Below are 24,835 nucleotides of genomic sequence, written 5' to 3'. Positions count from 1 at the left end.
AAACATATAATCATTGGGCTTATAGGAATTGAATGACTTTTGATGATTTTGAAATTCTATGATATATAATGAAGAGAAAGTTGTACGTAAACTTTGTGTAAATTAAAAAGCTTTAGCTATTAATATCCCAATATAGGCAAATGAAATAAATAATAAGAAATATTACCATTTTATACATGTCGACCTTATATTACAATAATTCGGTCATTAATCATTTTCTGACTGTTAGCATATATATTGTCAATGTATTTATATTGATATTTGATCATTATTTTAACAAAAAATTCTAGTAAATGAAAATATCCTTTCAGCATTTTCTATATATAACGTTAATTTGGATGTATTTATAATGTATTATAAGATGGCTTCCAAAATTTATTTTTATCAAAAGGTCAATGACAAATTTAGAGATAGAAAGAAAAATAACAAAAATTATTGGTTATAATGTATTTCCTAATTATCCTCCTTAAAGGATTTTAATTTAGTGTGTATATTCATGCGATTTATAAAAAAAATGTCTATTTTTTATATTTATATCTGAAGTATGTTTTAAAAATAAGTTATTTATGAATATATTTATCTTATATAAAATAACTTCATATATATTTTTTTGTTATTTATACTAATACCAAATAATCTATAAATAAAATAAAATAAATTCACAGAATACTTATATTTAATTAAAAAAAGGTATTGGATAGATGCATTAAACAAATAACTCAATATTTATAAGAAAAAATAAACTAAAATATTTTAAAGTGAATTTTATATGTATTCACTAAAAATATTGTCAAATTAGTAATAATAGTAATAATAATAATAATAATATTGATTTGAGTAGTAGAAAATAATAATAATAATAATAATATATTATTAAAAAATATTAACAAATAATTCTCTAACTATTTAGATAAATTTAATAATAGATAGAAATAAAAAATATATTATATCCAAAACATTAAATAAGAAAGATTCAATAATTAATTAAAAGATATATATAATATTCATATATATATAAGAAAGAATTAAGGTAATTATTAAAAAAATATTACATAGAATATTATCATTATTAACAAATCTTATAATAATTAATTATTAAATATTAATAAATTTAATTATTTAATATATGATATTTTCTAAAAATAGCATTAACATGTAAATTGGTCCTTATAGTTTTACCAAGTTTTCAATTAGGTTCTTATATATATTTTTTTAGTTTAGATTCGTACACTACTTTTAATTTTGTAATTAGGTCATTTTTATATCAAAAACATTAAAATGAATAGAATATTTCTCCCAAAATACATGCGGTCAAAGATCTAATTGGATTTTTAATTAGAGAAAGTTTAATGGGTCAGCACTTTTATTAAAATATGGCTAGCACTTAACCAACAAAAAAAAAGTGAGTAATTCTACGCTATTAGATGTAATCTCACACCATTAAAATATTAATGATGGTTAATTGATAGTTACAAATCACAAAATTTACTCACCCCTAACAATCCTCTTTTAATTATGATACCTTCAATTTACGAACAAATATTCAGATAATTCTAACCTTTTTTAAATAATTAATTATTAAATATTTATAAATCTAATTATTTAATACATGATATTTTCTAAAAATAGCATTAACATGTATATTGGGTCCTTATAGTTTTACCAAATTTTTAATTAGATTTTTATAATTTTTTTTATTTTCAATTAGATCCTTACATTACTGTTTTTAATTTTTTAATTAGGTCATTTTCATTTAAAAAACGTTAACATAATATTTCTCCCAAAATACATGTAGTCAAAGATCTAATTAGATTTTTTATTATAATACCTTCAATTTACAAAAAAATATTCAGTTAACTCTAATATTTTTTACACTAAAAATGACCTAATTATAAAATTAAAAACAATCTAAACTAGGAACCCAATTGAAAGAAAAAGAAATATAGAAACTTAATTGTAAATTTAGTAAAACTATATAGACTAACAGAATAATTAAACTAATAAAATATTAGAATTATTGATTCACAGAAATATAAAAAAGAATAACAATAATTACTAAAAAGATATGAAATAAAATATTAGAATTATTAATAAATTTGAACATAATTAATTATTAAATATTAATTTGCATATGATTGATAATACTTTCCTAAAAAAAATTAAAAAAAAAGAAATATTTAAACTAACAACAGAATATATTACGTAAACATCTTGGCGTCAAAAATATAATCTGTAGAATTAAAATTGATGATTAACTTACTGAAAAACATATACAAATTGATTTCAGAAGGTGTCACATCGGTATGTTTAATGCTAAAATATAATTCGTTATAAAATAATATAACGATTAACTTCCAAATTTTATTTTAACAATTAGAATGACTAATTTGCTACATATACAGAAGAATAATTACGGACAAATAAAAAGCAAAAATGAATGCAATTTATTATAGTATACTATTTTGAAATGTATTAGAATTAATGAGTGAATTATTTAACTAAATTAAAAAAATTCATTCAAAAAATTATATCAGATCGAATTGTTATTGGATTATGAACTAAGAATGGAACTAAATTGAAAATGCTGGTCTCATTATCTCATAAAAAAGGAGAATAACATTATTATTATTATTATTATTATTATTATTATTATTATTATTATTATTATTATTATTATTATTATCTAAGACCCTAATAGTAAATAACCCATTTAAAATTAAAAAATAAGAATAATGTGTATGTTGAGTAAAGATTGGATAAATAGAATGAGCAACTGGCACTAAATATAGATAGTTTAGGGAGTCAAAAACATTTCCCTAATATTATTTGTTCTCTCATCGCCAATTTACTTTATATATAAGAACAAGAAGTCTCATCAAGAACTCCACTATAATTGTATGTTCTGTAACAATATTATTATTCCGATTAGTATATATATATATATATATATATATATATATATATATATATGAAGACATTAATCACTAAGTAGCTGAATAATTGAATGTGGCCGATGAATACTTATGTGGATGAAGTTTGATGGAATCTTCAATTTTCTTTTTTTTTTTCAAAAAAAAAAAAGAGTTATTAAGATTTGCGGAAGTACATATTTCAAAGGAGTTGATGTGATTGTTAAAATTTTTCCGGTGTCTGAAATGAGGGATATATAGTTGTACGAATAATAATTCATGCCCCCACAAAATAAGAAAAGGGCAACAACTCATATCATTGAACAATAGACTAGTCCTTATTACTCTTTGGTAGTACAGTTGTTAATTTTCATGTTAGGTGTTTGTTCGCACATAGTAGTTAATGTGATCAATTATTTTATATCTAATTAATCTGTTGATGAATAATTTTAAAAAAATGCCTATATACTAATAATAATATGTGGTTAGTGAATTAAATTAATGTTGTGTGCATATGATATGACATGTCATCACAATAAGAGTATAGGACACATTTGTCTTTAAGATATAAGCTATCATTGAAATTGGAAAGACACCAAAAAAAATATTATAATGGTCAATGGTGGTTTCAGTTCTTTTCCAGAACTATGTGGAACTTTAATTGCAAGCAATTGTTTAGATGTTCCATAGCTAGCTAGTTGATGGAACACTTTACACCCAACTTCTAATTTATATTTGGGTAAATTATTAGAATATTTACTTACAGCTTAAAAATGTGAATATAGATTTAAAATTGAAAAATTATATTAAAATGGGACACAAAAGTGTATTATACATATATGAGTACGGATGTCAATGGGGCGGGGCGGGAGATGCCTCCCTGCTCCCTGTTCCTACCCCCATAATTAATTTCCGTTCCCGCCTCGTTCTTTGTCATGGGGGAATAATTGTTCTCATCCCGGTTTTTCGCGTTTCTCGCGTTTTCCGCGGGACTCCATCTCCCTATGTTTAACATTCATATGAAAATTATAGTAAAAAAATAAAAAAAATAAACTACAAAATATTATTACAAATACACAAAGATATCTTATCTAAGATTATAAGTTCAGAAATACAACCTAGCAAATCATAGTCCATAAAATAAAATTTTAAAATACAACTTCCATTTTAAAGAAAGCAATAAAATAAAGTCTTTAACATCAAATATTCTTTCATTGTCACTATATGTTACGGCCCGGCCCAGGACTCTCGCGGGTCAACCCGACCCGAGCTCCACCCGGCCCGGTCGCGCACCCTCCAGCCGACCCGGACACGCGTCCCGTACGGCCCACCCGCAGCTATGGGACAGCGTCCTTGAGAATATGGGCCTATCCTCCAGAGGAGCCCACTGCTGACATGTATATAAGGGGAAGATTGGCTCTTCCTCCGGGGTACGTCACATTCTTACACACCCTTATTCCGCCTGCACATATTCTGACAAGAGCGTCGGAGTGTCTTTGCAGGTGGCACCCCCCCTTCACACAAAGTACTCGGGACCTCGTGCCTCTCAGACTAGAAGACCGTGACCAGACGGGCCCCTTCTATCACTCTGAATCTCGATCCGAACCGTCCGGTAACCGACCTACCGAACATTGGCGCCATCTGTGGGGACAACTCGTCCATGGATTTCGTACTGGTCCAAACTAGGACAGGCTCCGAGGCAGCGCCTCCCGTGCTCGGGAGAGGCGCCGTTGCGGCGGAAACCCGGCAACAACAGAGGTCGCCCCAAGGGATGCGACGCAAACTTACGAGAGACGCCCCTTCGGGGGACAGGGGACAACCACGCCAGGATAATGCAAGAGCTACGCCACAGAATGCAGGACTTAGAGCGCAGGCTAGCAGAGAGAGAGCGCGACCAACGCACCCCAGAGCAGAGCCCCACCCGTTCCCGTTCAAGGAGCCGCTCGAGGCGCACGCCCAGCCCCCAATACGAGTCGGAGAGCACTGGGGGACGGGTACGCCCCAGAAGAAGAAGTCGGGAGCCCAGCATCTACGCCCGACACGAAAGGCGGCGTGCGTCGAACAGGGGCGACGAGGAGGTGCGCCGCGAGAACGACGAGTCGAGAAGAACTGCCCGAGGACCCGTCATAATAGGAGCGACTCCTTTCCACCGTTCTGTACTCGAGGTCCGGCTACCGAAACACTTCGACAAGCCGACAGACATGAAGTATGACGGAACGCAAGACCTCCTGGAACACTTGACGGCCTTTGAGGCCAGGATGAACCTAGAAGGAGTGGGAGACGAGGTCAGATGTCGCGCTTTCCCGGTCACCTTAGCGGGCCCGGCAATACGGTGGTTTAACAACCTTCCGCAAGGCTCGGTGACCCAATTCTCCGACATCAGCCACGCCTTTTTGGCTCAGTTCACGACTAGGATTGTCAAAGCCAAACACCCAATCAATTTGCTAGGGGTGACACAGAAACCCGGGGAGCCGACCAGGAAATACCTGGACCGTTTTAATGACGAGTGCTTGGAAATTGACGGTCTGACGGACTCGGTGGCAAGTTTGTGCTTGACGAACGGGCTCTCGAATGAGGACTTCAGGAAACACCTCACCACAAAGCCCGTCTGGACAATGCAAGAGATCCAGTGCGTGGCCAAAGAATACATCAATGACGAGGAAGTCAGTCGGGTTGTGGCTGCCAATAAACGGCAGCCCGCCTACAACCAAGTCCGGCACTTTGAAGGCAGAGAAAGACCAAAGGAGCATGCCAGGGACGGCGGTCCGAGTAAACCACCCAAACCGTTCCCCCGAGTTGGGAAGTTCACCAACTATACCCCCATCACGGCATCAATCACTGAAGTTTACCAACAGATAGCAGAAAAGGGGATACTGTCGAAGCCCCGACCACTGAAGGACAGGACGGGAGGAAACAAGAACCTCTACTGCGAGTATCACAAGGGTTACGGGCACAAGACCCAAGACTGCTTCGACCTAAAGGACGCCCTCGAGCAAGCTATCAGGGACGGCAAACTCGCCGACTTCTCCCACCTTATAAGGGAACCAAGGAGACGCAACCGGGACCACGATGGCGAAGACAGATCCCGACCAACAAGGCGACGACAAGAACCAGAGGGTGACGACCACGGTCTCACGGTGGTAAACGTGGTGACGGCCAGGAATACCGCCCCGAGGTCAAAATTGGCGCAGAAAAAAGATGCCAAGGTCCTAGCGGTCTCCACCTCATCTGTCAGAAGTCTCAAGGGTCTCCCACCTATCTCTTTCGGCCCGGAGGACCAATGGTTTGACGAGGTGCCGGAAAGTCCGCCCATGGTCATCACGGCTAGGGTCGGAACTGGCCTCGTCAAACGAATCCTGGTAGACACGGGGGCAGACTCAAATATCATGTTTCGAAACGTTTTCGATGCCCTGGGATTGAGAGATTCCGACCTGACGACCCACCAGCACGGTGTGGTAGGGTTAGGGGACCACTTCATTAAGTCGGACGGAATCATCACACTCCCGACCTCTGTGGGACAAGGGCAGAGACGGAGAACAGTCATGGCAGACTTTGTAATATTACGAGATTCCACGGCTTATAACATTATCCTAGGGAGAAAGACCATTAACGACCTGGGGGCAGCTATCAGTACGAAACTACTGGTGATGAAGTTCATCACCGATGACGGATCCGTGGGATCCCTCAGGGGCGACTTAGAAACGGCGGTCGCTTGCGACCACGCCAGCCTTTCTCTCAGAAAAAAAATCCAAAGAAGCGTCAGGGGTCTTCCTGGCCGACCTGGATGCCAGGGTAGACGACAAACCCAGACCAGAGCCAGAAGGAGACTTGGAAAAGTTCAGAGTCGGCGAGGAGGACGATAAATTCACATTCATAAACAGAAACCTCCCCCATGAGATAAAGGAGCCTTTGATGGAAATGATCAGGGCCAATGCCGACCTCTTTGCCTGGACACCTGCTGACATGCCCGGGATAGATCCCCAGCTCATGTCGCATCACCTGGCCGTTAAGGCAGGAGCCAAACCAGTGGCCCAGAGAAGGAGAAAAATGTCGCAGGAAAGGGCGGAAGAGGTGGCCAAGCAAACGGCCAGCCTCTTAGAAGCGGGGTTCATCCGGGAACTGGACTACTCGACTTGGTTGTCGAATGTAGTTCTGGTTAAAAAACACAATGGGAGATGGAGAATGTGTGTGGACTACTCTGACCTCAACAAGGCTTGTCCCAAGGACTGCTACCCCCTGCCTAATATTGACGCACTCGTGGATGCAGCGGCGGGGTACAGGTATCTAAGCTTCATGGATGCCTACTCAGGGTACAATCAGATACCGATGCACCGACCCGACGAGAAAAAAATGGCGTTCATAACGCCAGGGGGCATCTATTGTTACAAGGTAATGCCCTTTGGTTTAAAAAATGCTGGGGCCACATACCAAAGGTTGATGAATAAGATATTCAGCGAACTCATGGGCAAAACAGTAGAAGTCTACGTGGATGACATACTCGCAAAGACCGAACGACCCGACGATCTTCTGAGCGACCTTAACGGCATTTTCTCGTCCCTCCGGCAACACGGCATGAGGCTTAATCCGCTCAAATGCGCGTTCGCCATGGAGGCCGGAAAGTTCCTGGGTTTCATGATCACTCAAAGAGGAGTGGAAGCCAATCCCGAGAAGTGCCAAGCGGTCCTCCAGATGAAGAGTCCGGGTTGCATCAAAGACGTCCAGAGACTTGCCGGAAGATTGACAGCTTTATCCCGTTTCCTCGGTGCATCGGCAGCAAGAGCCCTACCCTTCTTCAATCTAATGAGAAAGGGAATGACGTTCGAATGGACCCCAGCGTGCGAAGAGGCATTCAACCACTTCAAGGAGATCTTGGCAGCACCACCAGTTCTCGGGAAACCCAGGACCGGAGAACCGCTCTATCTCTACCTGTCAGTAACCGAGGAAGCGCTTGCCGCAGTCCTCGTTACAGAAGAAGCGAAGACCCAACAGCCCGTTTACTTCGTGAGCAGGGCACTCCAGGGACCAGAGCTGAGGTACAGCAAACTGGAAAGACTGGCGCTGGCGCTCTTAGTGTCCTCCCGAAGGTTAAGACAATACTTCCAGAGTCACCGTATAGTCGTGAGGACGGATCAGGCGATTCGACAAGTACTGCAAAAACCTGACTTGGCTGGTAGGATGATGACCTGGGCCATCGAGCTCTCACAATATGACCTACAGTATGAGCCCCGACATGCAATCAAAGCCCAGGCAATGACAGACTTTTTGGTTGAGGTAACAGGGGACCCTCCCGAAGAAACGGGCACATGGTGGAGGCTTCATGTGGACGGAGCCTCCAACCAAACGTCCGGAGGAGCAGGGGTCATCTTAGAAAGCCCAGCAGGGGTCACCTATGAGCAATCAACCAAGTTCGAGTTCCCAGTGTCGAACAACCAAGCAGAATATGAGGCTCTCTTGGGCGGACTAATGCTAGCTCGGGAAGTCGGGGCGACGAAGGTCGAAGTATGCAGCGACTCCCAAGTCGTCACCTCGCAGGTAAACGGGAGCTACCAAGCCCGGGACCCCCTCCTCCAAAAATACTTGGAAAAGGTTAAGGAAATGACAAGCCAGTTCCAGGAGGTCATCGTCCAGCACGTTCCAAGAGAAAGGAACACACGGGCAGACCTCCTGTCGAAGCTGGCGAGCACAAAGCCAGGATCGGGTAACCGGTCGCTCATTCAAGGCATGGTGAAGGAACCAACGGTCGCCCTCCACTTGACAAAGTCGAGCCCCTCATGGCTGGACCCCATCACCAACTTCCTGGAACTCGGCAAATTGCCCGAAGATGAGAAAGCAACCAAAGCTTTAAGAAGGGAGGCGGCCAGATATGCAATCATACAGGGACAACTATTCAAAAAGGGACTCAGCCAGCCCCTATTGAAGTGTTTGCACCCCGACCAAACGGACTACGTGCTTAGAGAAGTCCATGAGGGGTGTTGCGGACACCACATCGGGGGCAAAGCCCTAGCAAGGAAGCTCATCCGAGCAGGATACTACTTGCCGAAAATGATGAAGGACTCAAAGGAATTTGTCAGAAAATGCACAAAGTGTCAACAAAACGCCAACTTCCACAGGGCGCCGGCCTCCGAGCTAAGCTCGCTAACGACTACACGACCTTTTGCACAGTGGGGAATCGACCTCCTGGGACCTTTCCCGGTCGGCCCAGGACAAGTCAAATACCTCATTGTCGCCATTGACTACTATACCAAATGGGTGGAGGCTGAACCACTAGCCACGATATCGTCCTCCAACTGCCGGAAGTTCATGTGGAGGCAGGTGATAACCCGTTTCGGTATCCCGGAGGTCGTTATCTCAGACAACGGGACCCAGTTCACAGACAAGAAGTTCATGGAATTCCTCTCTGGCCTAGGGATAAAGTAAAAGTTCTCCTCAGTAGAACATCCCCAAACAAACGGGCAGGTAGAGGCCGCAAACAAAGTCGTCCTCCTTGGTCTAAAGAAGCGCCTAGACAATAAGAAAGGAAGCTGGGCTGACGAACTCTCCTCCGTCCTATGGTCTTACCGGACAACCGAGCAAAGCGCTACGGGGGAAACTCCCTTTCGCCTAACATACGGGGTCGATGCGGTAATACCGGTCGAAATCGGCGAACCGAGCCCCCGACTGCTACTCGCGGGCATGAGCGAAGCGGTCGAGAAAGACCTGATTGAGGAAACAAGGGAGATGGCTCACCTAACAGAAACGACACTGAAACAAAGAATAGCCCTGCGTTACAACGCAAAAGTCCTCAAACGAGATTTCGAGGAAAGGGACCTCGTCCTGCGACGCAACGACATCGGCGTCCCGACCCCAGGGGAAGGTAAGCTGGCGGTAAATTGGGAAGGTCCCTACAGGGTAAGGGAGGTACTCGGCAAAGGCGCTTACAAACTCGAAAGACTCGACGGCAAGGAAATACCCAGAACATGGAACGCAGGTAACCTAAAGAGGTTCTACTCATGATCCACCGGCTCGCCGACCAGGGAGCCTAACCAGATAGTTGATATTTGCCCTATCCACATGTTAATTCATCTTGTTTACTTACTTTGACAAATACTTGCCCAGCTGACGATTAATTTTCACTTGTTCAAATTTTTTACTTGTTAAAATTTTCTTACTTCACATGTGTTTCACACGACTGATACCTAAAACGGCACCCCGGGATTGATCACCCCGGGAGCCAGACGGGTCATAAGCCTTAACCAATTCGGCGACGACGCGACCAAATCGGTCCGAACCGTTGCCAACGTAAAAATGGCGAGACGGGCACAAGAAATAAGCCCGCCCAGAATAAACGGTAAGACAATAACGGCAACACGACCAGACAACGAAACGAGCGTAAATCATAAAGCAACCAAATAAGGATAACTTATAAAGTGTCAAAACATGGGACGGACAAGCAAATTGTTCAAAACAAACAAACGACAAATACACAAAGTTACAAGGAATCACTTCCTCGGCATATCTACAACCTTGCCATCTTGAATCATTTTGAAGACCCCAATAGCAGAGGTGTCGAAGTCGGGAGCCACAATCTTCATTTGAGCCTTCAAGGCATCCTCAGTCATAGTAATTGCATTCTTTCCCTGATCCTTGGTCGCTTTCAGCTTCTTTTTGAGCCCCTCAACTTCCGACCTAGCGACCTCGGCCAACGAGACAGCTTCGTCACGCTCTTTCTCCAAGGCCGCCACCCGACCCTGGGCAGAGTTCAGCTGGCCCTCCAAGGTCATCTCCCGCTCGATTAGGCGGGCCACCGACTCGTCCAAAACTTTCAACTTCTCGGCAGCGAACGCCGCCTTCTCCTCCGAAACCTTGAGCTTCTCCGTCATTTCGGACAACTGACCTTGGAGCTGCTCAACTTGAACTTTGAAATCATTATTGGCTTTAACGAAGGACTCGAGCTTCCTCCGGAGAGCTTGCATCCCCGACAACTCGAACTCAGCCTTTCGGGCTATTACGGCTCCCCGGAGCAAAGTCCGATACATCCATCTAGCCTGCCCAGCCAGTTCAGTGCCAAGGAAATGTTCCTCCGTCCCGGGGATCAATTGGGAATCTATAAACCTTGTTGCATCAAAATTTCTCTCCATGATACTAAGGGCCCCCTCCGGGCTGGCTGACGACCTCCGCCTCTTGGGGGTGTGAATAAGCTCCACGTCATCATCTTCTTGGTGAGAAGTGGTTGAGTGCCTGCCAGTTGCCTCCTCGGGAACAGGGGAACCCTGATCCCCGATAGGCCTTTTCCCCGCCTTAACGGCCTCCCGAGAAGAAGCCTCACCCTGACCTTCAACCTCCACGGCCGGACCCTCTGACTTCCCGGTCTGATCCTCCGCCTCCCCAGCATCCTTCTCCGCTTTCTCGTCGTCACTATCCTCAAAAAAGGTCTTCATCAAGTTTTCAAGTCCGACCACAGTGGCAGACATTTCCACTACAACAAACAACAAACGCGTTAGTCGTCAAAACGGATAAACGAAACAACAGTAAACGCAAAGACAAGCAAACAAGACAACTCACGGATATAGCTCCTGCCGGCCTCCCGTTCACCCATAAGAAGATGAGGGTTCACGGGGTTCTTTTCAAAAATAGCAAAAAGAACGTCAGCTATTTGCTTATCTACAGGTGACAACCTTTTGTACGTCACCTTGATAAAGGGATTCGACCCCGCCCCGAAACTCCAGTAAGTCGGGATAAGCCGCTCCCCCTCTAACGACAACCAAAAGGGATGACGACCTCTGACGGGACGGACTTTGAAATACTTATCTTTGAAACCATGGTAGGAGTCCTCGAAGAGGCCAAATATTCTCCTACCCTGGCCAGAACGGAAAGAGAGAAATCCTTTCCTCGCCTTCCCCTGCTTGGAAGGGTTGGTGAGGTTGAAGTAAAAGAGGAAGACGTCCACTGACACCGGCAGCTCTAGATACTCGCAAACCATTTCGAAACAGCGGATCGAGGCCCAACTGTTCGGATGAAGCTGAGAGGGGGAGACGGATATCCGGTTTAGGAGTGCCATTTGAAACTCAGAGAACGGTATCCGGACGCCAACTTGCGTGAACATGGACTTGTAAAACCAAATCCAATCAGGGACGCGAGGAGAATGGAAGTTGAGCTCATAAATATGCTCGTGGGGGGTAGGAACAACGGTCTCATAATTGGCCTCCTCGTCCGTCTCCCCACACAAGTGACCGGCTCGCCGGAACTCATTCAACTCCTCCAAATCCATTTGGTTGGGCGATGCCTTTATATCGTCAGTCACTCAGGCGTACGGGTCGTAGGCCGCGCCAGATCCGGAAGATCGGGAGACGATGCGAGGCATACCTACAGCGGGGTACCAATCCGTTAGTCTATGAGGTCGGGAGTCCATAAAAACTCAAGAGCTACACCCTTTCAACTTTGTCACGACCAAATACGGTTAAAACCTAAGCCTATCGCACAAGTCACCCGAAAACCTACCCCGGAATGGTACCCCTCCCATAATTCATCTACCCCAACGTTGGAAAGCCATCAGGCAAAGGTAAACAGAAACAGCAACTACGCAACAATAAGGCACAGTATAAACACAAGAGAGTAAGAAACAAGAAGTTACCTGAAATGGCTGTAGGAACTAGAGTGTGAAAGAGAAGCACAAGATAGCTCGGGCGAGAAAATTTGGATGTCAGGGAGAAAAGAGGATGAAAATGGCAAGAGTGGGAGAAAAAGAAAAAAGAAACTGTTTAAAAACCACCACGAGAAGCGCGAAAAAAACAGGGGCGAAACGGTCTTTACGCGCGGGGTTTTTTCAAAACCATTATGAGCATTTAATGCTCAGCGCGAAGATCGAAGCAACGAACGAACGCCTCAGCAGACCAAGGGACACGCGCACAAGAGACGCGCCTCTCTTACGGTCAGCCGACTCAACGACAACGCACGATCAAGGACATCACGCGCCACCGATTGCCCTCACGACCCTCACTGGCGCGTCGGGGGCACTGTTACGGCCCGGCCCAGGACTCTCGCGGGTCAACCCGACGCGAGCTCCACCCGTCCCGGTCGCGCACCCTCCAGCCGACCCGGACACGCGTCCCGTACGGCCCACCCGCAGCTCTGGGACAGCGTCCTTGAGAATATGGGCCTACCCTCCAGGGGAGCCCACTGCTGACATGTATATAAGGGGAAGATTGGCTCTTCCCCCGGGGTACGTCACATTCTTACACACCCTTATTCCGCCTGCACATATTCTGACAAGAGCGTCGGAGTGTCTTTGCAGGTGGCACCCCCCTTCACACAAAGTACTCGGGACCTCGTGCCTCTCAGACTAGAAGACCGTGACCAGACGGGCCCCCTTCTATCACTCTGAATCTCGATCCGAACCGTCCGGTAACCGACCTACCGAACACTATACAACTTCCAACAAACATCTCCATGTTTTCTGTTAAAACAACAGAAACATAAATATGTTAACATACAGTGACGAGAATGGAAGCAAACACGCAGACGCAGAAGTGGAGAGGGGAAGGACGCCGCGCCTGAAGAGAAAGAATGACGCAGTGAAGCTGCCAGGGTGACAGCACAAGAGTGGCCAGTGGCGAGTGGAGACCGACGATAGCGTATAGTGCTGTGAGGGTTTTGAAGTTTGAACAAAGTGGAGAGTGAGTGAGTGACTGGAGTCTGGAGAGTTGGGGCTTGGGTGGGAATAGAGAGTTAGAGACGGCGCAGCAACAAAGGTGACAAAGGAAGATAAGGTTATGATTTTTTAATGGGTGAAATTACTAAAATACCCCTATGTTAGAAATAAAGTAAGGGTATTTAAGTAAGTTTAACAATTCGGGAAATTATCGGGAATGGGGCGGGAATCCCCACTCGAGTCCCCGCGCCTGTCATAGGAGAATTTTGCTTCCCATCCCCATCCCACGAGAAAATTTTTCTACTATCAGAACCCCGTTCGGGGCGGTCCCCGCAGAGATTCCCGCCTCCTGAAAATTTTTGACACTCTTATATATGAGTCACACTTTTTCACATGCTGCGAAAAAACAATTTTATCTGAAAAAATAATTTTTCTATTTTATTTTTTTCAGAAGGGATTTATATAATATGCTTAAGATAAAATGAAGTGTTTATGATGTTCTAAAGAAATCTTAAAATCTATGTCAGGAATAATGTTAATTTCATTAATTTCATCAACAATATCCTTATGTAGTTGATGTTCTAAACCTTATTCAGAAGATGTCAAAGTTTTCATCTGTTGGAAGGAAGCAATTGAATTACAATGTTCAACCTAGCTTTAATTTGTTTTCAAGCAGTTTTAAGATCAAGCAAAGAATAATTGAATAGTACAAAGCAAATTGCACTTTAAGAAGGGTGTTAAAACAAAATTTCCATTAAGATTTAAGAATTATTTTTTTTTAATTACAATAACATAAACAAGAAGAATACCTTAATCATTAGAAAATAACATTCAATTATGATGATAGTGAATAGTTTGTTCGCTCAAATTGTTGGAAATTTGAATCTAACTTTGTTTATGTAATTGGTCAATAATATATGAAGATAGTGAATTATTAATGGATCTTCACTTTTTAAAGTACATAATGATAAGTCCATGTTGCGTCCCCTTTCATCCCCCATTGTTGTTTGGGTCCGCAATCCAACATTATTAATAATTGCTTTTAATTCCATAAACATATCATATCATATATGTGCTATATATTGTGGTCGTCGTTTTTCCCCTTCATTATTAATATTTTTAAAAACCAATTTTCTTTGTGCGTTCAATTTCATTAATAATGTGCCTTGGTTTCTAGATTCATAACTAAATTCATGTATAGTTTGTGCTCCAAGGTGGAATGTAAAGATGGGTCATGGGTGTGAAACTATGAGACCAATGACTGAATGAGTTTGTACGTTTTTGATGAATTGTTAGTGGTGGTATCCGTAAAAACATTTCAATTATCTTAAAAAATAATAAAAGAGAAAAGAGATGATTGTGAGATAATATTTAAATTGGCCTTTAAAGTTATATTTACGTTTCAATTTGATTTTAAAGTTTTAGTTTATTTAATTTAATTCTTTAATGTAGTATTTGTGACTCATGTTAGTCCTAATTCTATTCTTGTCATAGACAGTTAATAGTCTGTCGAAATAGACTGATCAATACCATATTAGACGCTCTAATGATAATAATTAATGTTTTTTTTTTTATCTTAATTTACTCTCTAAAAATCTTTAAAATTCTTAATTAAAATTAGGATTAGGGTCTTAATGGAATAAATTGAGGTAAAAAAAATTTTCAATTGTCACTTTAAATAACCATTAAAAAATTTAGTAGAATAATCATTAATCAATATCAACACGTTAATAATTTTGTGACAAAAATAAGATCAAAGACTAACGTGAGTTACGAATATTAAATTGAAGAACCAAATTAAATAAATTACAACTTTGAAAATCAAATTAAAGTGCAAGTATAATTTTAGAGACTAATTTCATTACTAACTCATATTTAATTTGTGAAAAAATGTTTAGAAAAAGAATGAGAGTTTGATCAGAGTGTATGCAAAATGAGAATTAAGATCTTATTTCGTAATCTAGGAGTCTTAAAGGACTATTTTGAGTTTTTTTATATTTTTTTTTGGTTAAATTTTAAACAGAAGCGTATGATCTAAATTACTTAAATAAATTTAAATGTTAAAATTGTTTGGACGTAGACAATAATTCTTTTTCTTATTGCTAGATGAAAACTCAAGAGAGTTACAAAACCAAGCATCACATGATAAGAATCTCACATCATCAAGCATAAAAATAAGCTAACAAAATATTAAAACTTAAAAGTGAAGAGGAGTAACTGAAGTTACTATGTAAATTATGTTTATGAGTTAATACTCAAATTCGTCCCTGAAAGATACCTCGATCTCCATATTAGTCCTCGAAAGATAAAGTTAATCAAAAGAGTCCTTGAAAGATACACGACTGAATCAGGTTCGTCCTTCCGTCAATTCGCTTGATGACTTGGCTAACGTCTGCTGATGTGTGACGTTAACTGCCACGCTGGCCGAGAAGGAAAACGACGCCGTTTTGAGTGGATGCCCAGATAGTCATGATTCAGCGTCGTTTTGTACGCAGAGTGGATTCAAAACAAGGCCAACTCCGAGCTCTCTTCTCACCAGAAGAAGATTTCAAAGTTGATGACCACATCGGCGTTGTCATCGCCGGACTCACCGCCAACGGCCGCGTTCTCTCGCGCTACATGCGCAACGAATGCATCAACTATTCCTATACCTACGAGTCTCCTCTTCCCGTTGGACGACTCGTCGTTCAGCTCGCTGACAAGGCTCAGGTATCAAGGTTTAGGGTTTTTGGTTTTTTGTTACTATTTTGGTTCTTGGATCGTGCAATTGTTGTGCTAGGATTTATTTTGTGTTTTGAAATGTTTGGATCTGCATATGCAGTTTTGGTGTTTTTTTTTTTTATTAATTTGAATTGTCAAATTTGACAGTCCTATAATTGTTGATTATGTTAATTGCGGTGGAATTGATTGGTTTTTAGGTTTGTGGTGTTATTTGTAACTGTGAGTAGTGATGAAGTGTGGAAGTTCTCTTTTATGATGAATTGAGGGTTTTGTAGTGTGGTTTAGTCATCTCAGTTATGGTGCTAAAATTGGCTATGATGAAAGGATGATTGTATATGGCATCAGCTATTATCATATATGTTCAAATTCCATTCTTTTAAGTATTTATTACCTTTTGCAGTGGTATTGAGTGTTAAAAACAAAAAGTTTCTTTAAACTGGTACTGATTGCTATAGTGTTAAATATGAGATGTTGTGGTTATGCTGCTTGTAGTTTGTACATTCGAACTAAGTGGCTGGAAATTATTACAAATATGTTTTAATTTGCGATTTTTGTCTTCTGTTTTTGAATGTATTTGTGATGGACCTCAAAGTTAGTTATGGGATGTGCATTTTGAAATGTTGTCAATCTTTTCTTATTCTGTTTGGAGGCTATTGAGCTGAGCTCTTAAATGTGAAATGACTAGTTAGCTGCATGCAAAAACTAACAATATTCTTTGGTGTCTTTGATGCTAATGTAATGGGAAAGCTATTTAGCTATGATGGGGGAATCAGTTCACCTAGTGTGCCTTGTGGTGAGTTATAGTCATTAACTAGATGTGCTTCCTCTAATTTGGTTTGTGAGAGGCCATTGGTCCACAATCTGTCTGAAGTTTGAATAGCTCATTGAATCTATGCAACATATTAATGGAGTGAGAGGAAATCTTGAATGGGGCAACATCTATGTCATGCAACTCTATGTTTACCTGGCTTTACTTTGAAGATATGTGGTGGGGTGTTGAAGATATATGCAACTCTATGCATATTAAGGCATGTATAATGTCTATTTTGTAAATATCTACAAATTTGATGTATGAAAGAAAGAAGTATTTGCTGAATTTATTATAAGAGCTCTTTCTCTTGTGATGCAATTTTAATGGCAGGTTTGCACCCAGCGGTCATGGAAACGTCCTTATGGGGTTGGCCTCTTGGTCGGTGGAATGGATGAATCAGGAGCTCACCTCTATTATAACTGTCCAAGTGGAAACTATTTTGAATATCAGGCTTTTCGCTATCTCTGCTGAGACAATTAAGGGGACTAGTTCAGCCACTGCTAAGAAGCTTGTCAACTTTATGACCTTCGTTCCTACTCTAGGTTTCAAGCCCCCAAGAAAGACTGATAAATGACTTTGATTGGTGTTGAAATGTATTCTGGTTGAATTTGTTTTTGTGTGAGGATACTTTATGTTTTTTTGCACAGGGCAATTGAACTTCTATTATCAACATTTTGGTTATCTATGTAATTGAAAGTTGTACTATGCCCTTTTATTTTGTCTAGCATACTTTGCTGTGGTTTGTATCCTCATGTAAAACCTTTTTATTTTGCTCCTTAAGACAATGTGACAACTAGCCTTCCATGGCAACTCAATGTTTAAGAGTACTTTGACTACTGATTTTGTTCATTCCTTAGTACATCTTTCTGTAATAGTGATTCGATTTGGTTTGGAACCTTTGAATTGGATTGTGTAGTCTTAATCTTAAATAACCAAATGCAACATCTATTCTCATTCAACAAATTACTCTCCTTACAGCATGACATATCAACACATTTTGTTTTACTTGGAACTAGATAACAAACAACAAACCATTACATTAAGGACTACTACCACAAACAGGAAAACTATTAATATTTTCAATGATTTTACTTCAGCTTCCAAACTGCCCAGTCTCCATGCCACCTTCAACCTCCATTCATCATAGTCACTTTCAACTTGCAGCCCAGCCCCGTAATCTTTCTTTGTTCCACCTTCGCCCACCACTTCATACTCATCATCGTCAACCCACTTAAAGTAATTGCAGTGACTGCCCTTCTGCGAATTCAAGAATCAGAAAAGAAAAATCTGAATAAAACCCCAAAGCACAAAACAACATGGAAAACCTTTAACTTCTTACGCAACACTCACCCGGTACCTTGGACATGCACGAAATAGTCTATCTGGTTTTCTGCTGTCCCAGATTTTCTCAACGCAGCCTTCAACCCGCAGAAACATGATTCCTCATGGGTTTTCCTCCTGGTTCGCATTTAAGCGCTGGAACCGTTACTGCCGTTCGAGAAGAACGACACACCACCTCCATGGCCTCCATTTCCTGCCTCCATCTTCACCCCCAAACCAGCAATTTCAACACTAACCCAGGCATATGGCCCTTTTATTGCTGAAGGCGACGTATTTATCATCGAAATTAGGATTAGGTTTCAAACAATTAGGGACTGATTTGAACTGTTTTTCCAAACTTACCTTGTCAGCAATACATTATGACACGTTGGCCTCCTCCACGTTGGAAGCTAACGACACACCTCAGCAGACGTTAGCCAGGTCACCGACGGAGTTGACGGAAGGACAAACGTGATTAACTTGGGTAACTTTCGGGGATTCTTTTGATTAACTTTATCTTTCGGGGACTAATATGGAGATCGAGGTATCTTTCAGGGATGAATTTGATATTTAACTCTTATGTTTATATAAATAAGGTAAAGTAGTAATTTTATTTTACTGAAAACATTCCCATAAGCCCATAGGAAAATAATGGGCAAACCCACCTTTCACATGAGTTTGAAATTGGGGGGAAGAGGATTTAATTGAATGTAATATTTGATATTTCTGAGAATATTTTTTAGGAATTTTGAAAACGAACTTTCAACTAAACACACACTGAAATTCTTCTAACATAAAAGCTAAAAAGTTTTGTGATTATAAGAAAAAGAGTAAAGTATCGTTTTTATCCCAACGTTTGGAATAAGTTTTAAAGTTGTTCCTAACGTTTCAATCGTCCTATTTAAGTCTCTAATATTTTAAAATTGACTCAATGTTGTTCTGCTGTTACGGATCCCTTAACAAAATTGACGGCAGGACAAAATTGAGACGATTTTGAAACGTTAGGGACTTAAATAGGACGAAAACGTTGGAGACAAAAACGATACATAGAAATAAATTTTAATTATATCAAGTTTTTACTATACATAGTATTCAATTATTTTTTAATTACATCTAAGTAAATTACACTTAATCATATTACTTTCATTCTAAATAAATTATTTTTTATAAATTTACTTTTAAAGATTTTTAGTTATCATGAAATGTTTGTAGAATGACTAGTATATAAACTTGCGGAAATATATATATATATATATTTACAATAAAATATAAATTATACTTTTGTCTCTAATGTATCAAAATTCTTTAAAATTATAAAAAAATAAATTTATTTAAAATGAAAGTAATGTGATTAAGTGTAATTTACTTATTATATGTTATTAAAAAATAATTGAATACTATGTATAGTAAAAAATTAATATTATTAAAAGATTAAATTAAATTAAAATTTATTTTTATGTATCGTTTTTGTCCCAACGTTTTCGTCTTATTTAAGTCCCTAACGTTTCAAAATCGTCTCAATTTTGTCCTGCTGTCAATTTCGTTAACGGATCCCTAACGGCAGGACAACATTGAGTCAATTTTGAAACATTGAGGACTTAAATAGGACGATTGAAACGTTAGGGACAATTCTGGGACTTACCCCAAACTTTGGGGACAAAAACGATACTTTACTCTAACAAAAAACAAAACCCTTATGATCCACAAATATAATTGGGCTTGTAGTGTTAAATTGGGCCACATGTTCCATGATAGAATACTATGCTAAGTTTTAGAAATGCATACAATTCTTTTCCGATGACCAAAAATACAAAAACAGATTATTTTTTTCAAATTGATTTTTTAAGTTGTATTAGATTAGTTTAATTTAATTGGACACCAAAGAAAGAGAGTAACTTAATTCAATAATAACAAAATATGAGCAACATTTACCAAAAAAAAAAAAAAAAAAAAACAAAATATGAGCAACAATTTACATTCTAAATGTTCAGTATTAAACATAAGAGAGGTATATTTGCAAGTTTACATCATTTGAAAATATAATAATTGTTATAATTTATAAATGTTTGGTAACTCTTAACGATTTTAAATGAACACCTTCATATTTCATTCATTAAAAAATCATGAACATTCCATTTACAGGGAATTCAAAAAATTCAATCTTTGTCCATTACTATAGTTGTGTAATTCATCAAAGTACACATTCAAAAGCAGGTCAACTTCACAAGGAATGGGGATTTTGCTACAAAAATAAAAAGACAAGGATACTAACAAAACTAAAGCATATTTTTTAGGATAAAAGGAATTCATGTCTAGGCTCAATCTAGATACAAAGTATAAAATCATGGTCACATATTGGAGCTGGAACCTAGAAGAGCCAAAATAACAAGTAATTAACAATATATGACTTATCCTGTTACCTGCAAATAAATAAAAAGAAAAAAGAATACAGTTTTTCTTTATGATTCACATTCCATTATCACAAGCTTTTTGTGCAAACAAATCCATCAGTTTGTTCACAACTTTAAGAGATAACACAAGAACAGCAAAAAGAATTGTAAAAGGATACTCTTGTATTGAATCTAAGAAGCATTAATGTGTTTAACTAGCTATATTTATATGTGTATCACTATCAGTCTATCACTACACATAGGATTGAAAACATCCATAACGAAATTCAAACCATATCTATTGAATCCATAAGAATGTCTCTTTCTTGTTATTTGATGTTGCAGCAATCAGTAAACACCATTAGCAGCCGAAGTATTGGACGAAGGCGATTGCTGCTTTTGGCCTCGAGCATTAAAACCTGCAAACCAAGCAACCCTCATAAGCTGCAAACCAAGAATTAGCACCCACCAGCAAACCAGCCCTCTAATAGTATGCATCATCCATGCCGGCACACCAAGTTCGGCTCCAAGCTTCAACCCCCTCATTAGCTGCAGAACACGGTAGGACTCGTATATGACCGGGGTAACGAGCCAGACCGGTGATTGCCAATGCCAAGTCAGTATCTCAGTCAGAACCTGTACTGACAATAGAAGAAGATAAGGTCCAAATAGAACTAACGATGAGATGAGAGGAAGTTGAGGCTGCAGAATGCCCTTATCAGATCCAAACATCAGCAACATTGGGATGATGAATCCGGTTAGAGTAGCAACTATGTTCCAGAACCGGTAGCTGAAGGGTGCCTTGCTGTTGCATTCTTGCATTGGATTCTTCGGACGCGAAACAGAGTCAGCCATGAGGAGAAAAAGGGTTGCGCCGAGGTTAAAGATGCAATCAAGTCCAACCAAGGAAAGTAGGCTTGCTATATTGGGACCAAGAAAGATTGAGGATATTGGTAACCATAACGTCGGCACCATGCCGGTTGCAAGGAGAACAGAAGGACCTAGAAGCCACATAGGCCACTTGAAAAGCTGAAATTGCATGCCTGAGTGATTCTCAGTCTCTGCAGATGCTTCGGCATTTTCTGTAATCGATTCAGCTGTTTTACTAGGATCAAGAGTTTCAAATATATTGGCCGAACTCGGCAAGAACTTATCACTCTGATTATCTGTAGGAGCATAAGTGAAAGGTGACGGCTCCCACGGAGTCAACTTTGTGCAGCATATGCTTGATTCTTTTATTCGAGTACGAGGAAAACTAAGTCCCTGGAGTTGAAATGCTTTTCCAGAGTTTAATAATATCAGGCTTCTATGATGTTCCTTCCTGTTAGTTGATGTGTGTATATGATAATGAGTTTGAGTTAATGATGCCATTCCTATATTCATTCTTGACTTCAGAAAATCCAAATGATTATGCGCTTTTGCCTATAAAATTAAGATATCACAGACTAATAAACTCAGTGTCATACAAAAGCATATATAATATTCTAAGATAATAATACAAGTTTCTAACACAACAAAAAGAACAAATTACTGTTGTTGAAAGAGACATGGAAAAAATGTATCATAAGACCTCAATTTTCTGGGGCAATGTTGCAAGTTAATGCATTAATTCATTGAATATTCCTTAATCCATATCAGTTCTTATGATTACGCACTCAAAGCTCCAAGGAAAATTTCATCAAGGAATGGTACTAGATTTAGAGATAGTTATATGATTATGGTCCCTAACATATAGTAGTCAACATTTCTCATTCTTATGACTCGAAATCTTAAAAATTACACAATCAAAATTCAAACCATATTATTGAAGTTACACTTGTTTGAATGTAAAACTCCAACTAATACATGGTGCCAGATCATGTCCTATTCACTAAATGCTAAATATAGCATACAAAGGACAGGTCTTCCAAATGAGAATGGAGAATTTTCAATTTACTGAATTTCAGTATGCTTCAATCTTTCCTTCTATTGTGTTTTACATTTTACCATTCATTCCTAACAATCATATAGGACTGTTGGGAAAACGCATTAGAAACTTGGTCGGATTTCATAGCGAAGTATCTTTCCATATCTCATATTTATGTTTACCTCAGTGTTTCTCATATTTATGTTTTACCTCATAATGTTTAAAAATAACAAGAATACTAGATAATGAATAAGAGAACGCTTCCTCAAAAAGCTTATTTTCTTTTTTCTTTTATAGTTTTCTTCTATATGTAAAAAAAATGCATTTGTTTGTATTGGATTGAATGCCTATCAGAAAGACAAAGGTAACTACTGACTGTAAAATTACAAACTTATTTCCTTAAGATTTCTCTAATCTACATCAAACATCAGGAATCTGGAATCAGTATGATAAGATTATCAAATCCTAATGGTAATTTTGACTAAACAATGCAAACAATTTCCACAGTATAGTAAACAAATCAACAAGGATTCTAATCATAACCAAATTTTCATACCAATGTTGGAATATCAGAGCTTTATCCATCAACTTCAAATCAAAACTCCAAGTTCCTCACTACCATAAAATGGTAGAGTATCAATAACAATTCATTTACACACACACACAAAAGAGGCACAAACAAATCCAGCAAACTGGTTCCAAACTTCCATTGATTTTTGCAGTGGAACATATAAAGGGTAAGCAAAAAAAGCATTCAAATATAAAGATTCAATAAAAGGGTCAACATAAGAGGTTTGGCATCAAGTATCAACCTCTGAAGAAGCATAATAATGGGAAAATAGAAGGGGAAAACAGAGAATAAAGGGTGAAAATGGAAAGTGACCTTTATGAGGGGAAATCGAAGGATTTGAGGAAGCGAATTGTGTCCAAAATCATTTGAATCCGATGATCATAGAAAGCTTCAGACACTGACACGTGAGGTCAAGGCTTCTCAAACTTTGAGGGCGAAGCACGAACCGGAAAAACGATATATCATCAATCGTTGCCTGCTGGGTGGAAAATTCTCTCTCTCTCCCTCTCCTTTTTTTTTTCTTTAAAAATTGTAAAAAATTTTAAACATATTTTAGGTTTTATTTTTATTTTAATTTTATCTCTAAAATTTTTTATTTGTATCAAAAATATTCTGACAGCTACATTTTAAAAAAAATTAAAATTAATTCAACAATAATTCATGACAATTATATCGATTTGCTTTTGATAAAAATTATTCCTATAAAATTATTGTTAAATTAATCCTAAATTTTTTAATATTAAAATTTTTTAAGATAAAATTAAAACAAAATAAAACTTAGAATACTTTTAAAATTTTTAACAAATTTTAAAAACGAAAAATATATTTTATTCTTAATAAAAAATCAAATTTTAAATGCAAGCTCATATGTGCTAAAATTGGACTAGACTAACAAGTTCGATCAAAAAATTAGTGAAGCGGTCAGTCCAGTTGGCCACTAAACCAAACTACTTTTCATTATACTTTTTTTAAATATATAACATATACAAATTAAGTTATATTTTTTAAATTTATATTTATTAATTATAATTTAAACGGTTCAATTCGTGATTTACCGATTGAATTAGTGAGTTAATAGTCTGATCGGTTTAGTTTTGACAATTATGTACAGAATAATACGCAATTTGATTCTTAAACTTGTAAATGAGTTTCAATTTAGTCCCTAAAATTTTAGTTGCTTCTATTTAATTTCGAAACTTTGTAAACATGACTTAGTTTTCGACGTACAGACATTAATGGGACACTGACATGAACAACCAAATGCTACACTGGACTCTATAAAACATCTTTTTTATTTTGACACTTAAATAGTCCAAAAATAATATCGTAAGTGGTGTTTATTGAAATTTTTCCTCCCAAAGTAATTGGCATGGGGTTATTTTTAGACTATTTGAGCGTCAAAACAAAAACTGTATCATTTTTCAGGTTCTAACGTGATATCTGACGGTCTATGCCAGTACTCTATTAACATTTATGTGCGAGGCCTAATGTAAGTCACGTTTGTAAAGTTTGAGAAGTAAATAGAGATAATTAAAAATTTAAAGACTAAATTGAGAATTGCCTACAAATTCAAAAATCAA

The 24,835-nt window shown here is 38.7% G+C and overlaps 2 protein-coding genes across 3 annotated transcripts; one reads left to right on the top strand and one right to left on the bottom strand.

Annotated features, from left to right (window-relative positions):
- The first annotated feature begins 4,741 nt into the window (after positions 1-4,741).
- On the top strand, positions 4,742-6,772 carry LOC112730522 (uncharacterized). The gene is made up of 2 exons (XM_025780603.1): positions 4,742-5,752; positions 5,867-6,772. Exons 1-2 carry the CDS (start codon positions 4,742-4,744, stop codon positions 6,770-6,772), a joined length of 1,917 nt encoding a protein of 638 aa, XP_025636388.1.
- A 14,068-nt stretch (positions 6,773-20,840) lies between these two features.
- Positions 20,841-23,827, bottom strand: LOC112728189 (uncharacterized). Of its 2 annotated transcripts, XM_025778232.3 has the most exons (3): positions 23,568-23,804; positions 23,241-23,299; positions 20,841-22,200 (listed from the first exon to the last, which is right to left on the bottom strand). In XM_025778232.3, exon 3 carries the CDS (start codon positions 22,159-22,161, stop codon positions 21,127-21,129), a length of 1,035 nt encoding a protein of 344 aa, XP_025634017.1. In that variant the 5' UTR covers positions 22,162-22,200; positions 23,241-23,299; positions 23,568-23,804; the 3' UTR covers positions 20,841-21,126. The 2 variants fall into 2 exon arrangements, with proteins under 2 accessions (XP_025634017.1, XP_025634018.1); XM_025778233.2 differs by lacking the exon at positions 23,241-23,299 and having other exon boundaries at positions 23,568-23,827.
- Positions 23,828-24,835: the final 1,008 nt, after the last annotated feature.

Source organism: Arachis hypogaea, chromosome 12 (assembly GCF_003086295.3).
Source record: "Arachis hypogaea cultivar Tifrunner chromosome 12, arahy.Tifrunner.gnm2.J5K5, whole genome shotgun sequence".
NCBI lineage: Eukaryota > Viridiplantae > Streptophyta > Magnoliopsida > Fabales > Fabaceae > Arachis > Arachis hypogaea.
The sequence above is the reverse complement of the archived record's forward strand: the minus strand, read 5'-3'. Positions and strand labels throughout refer to the sequence as shown.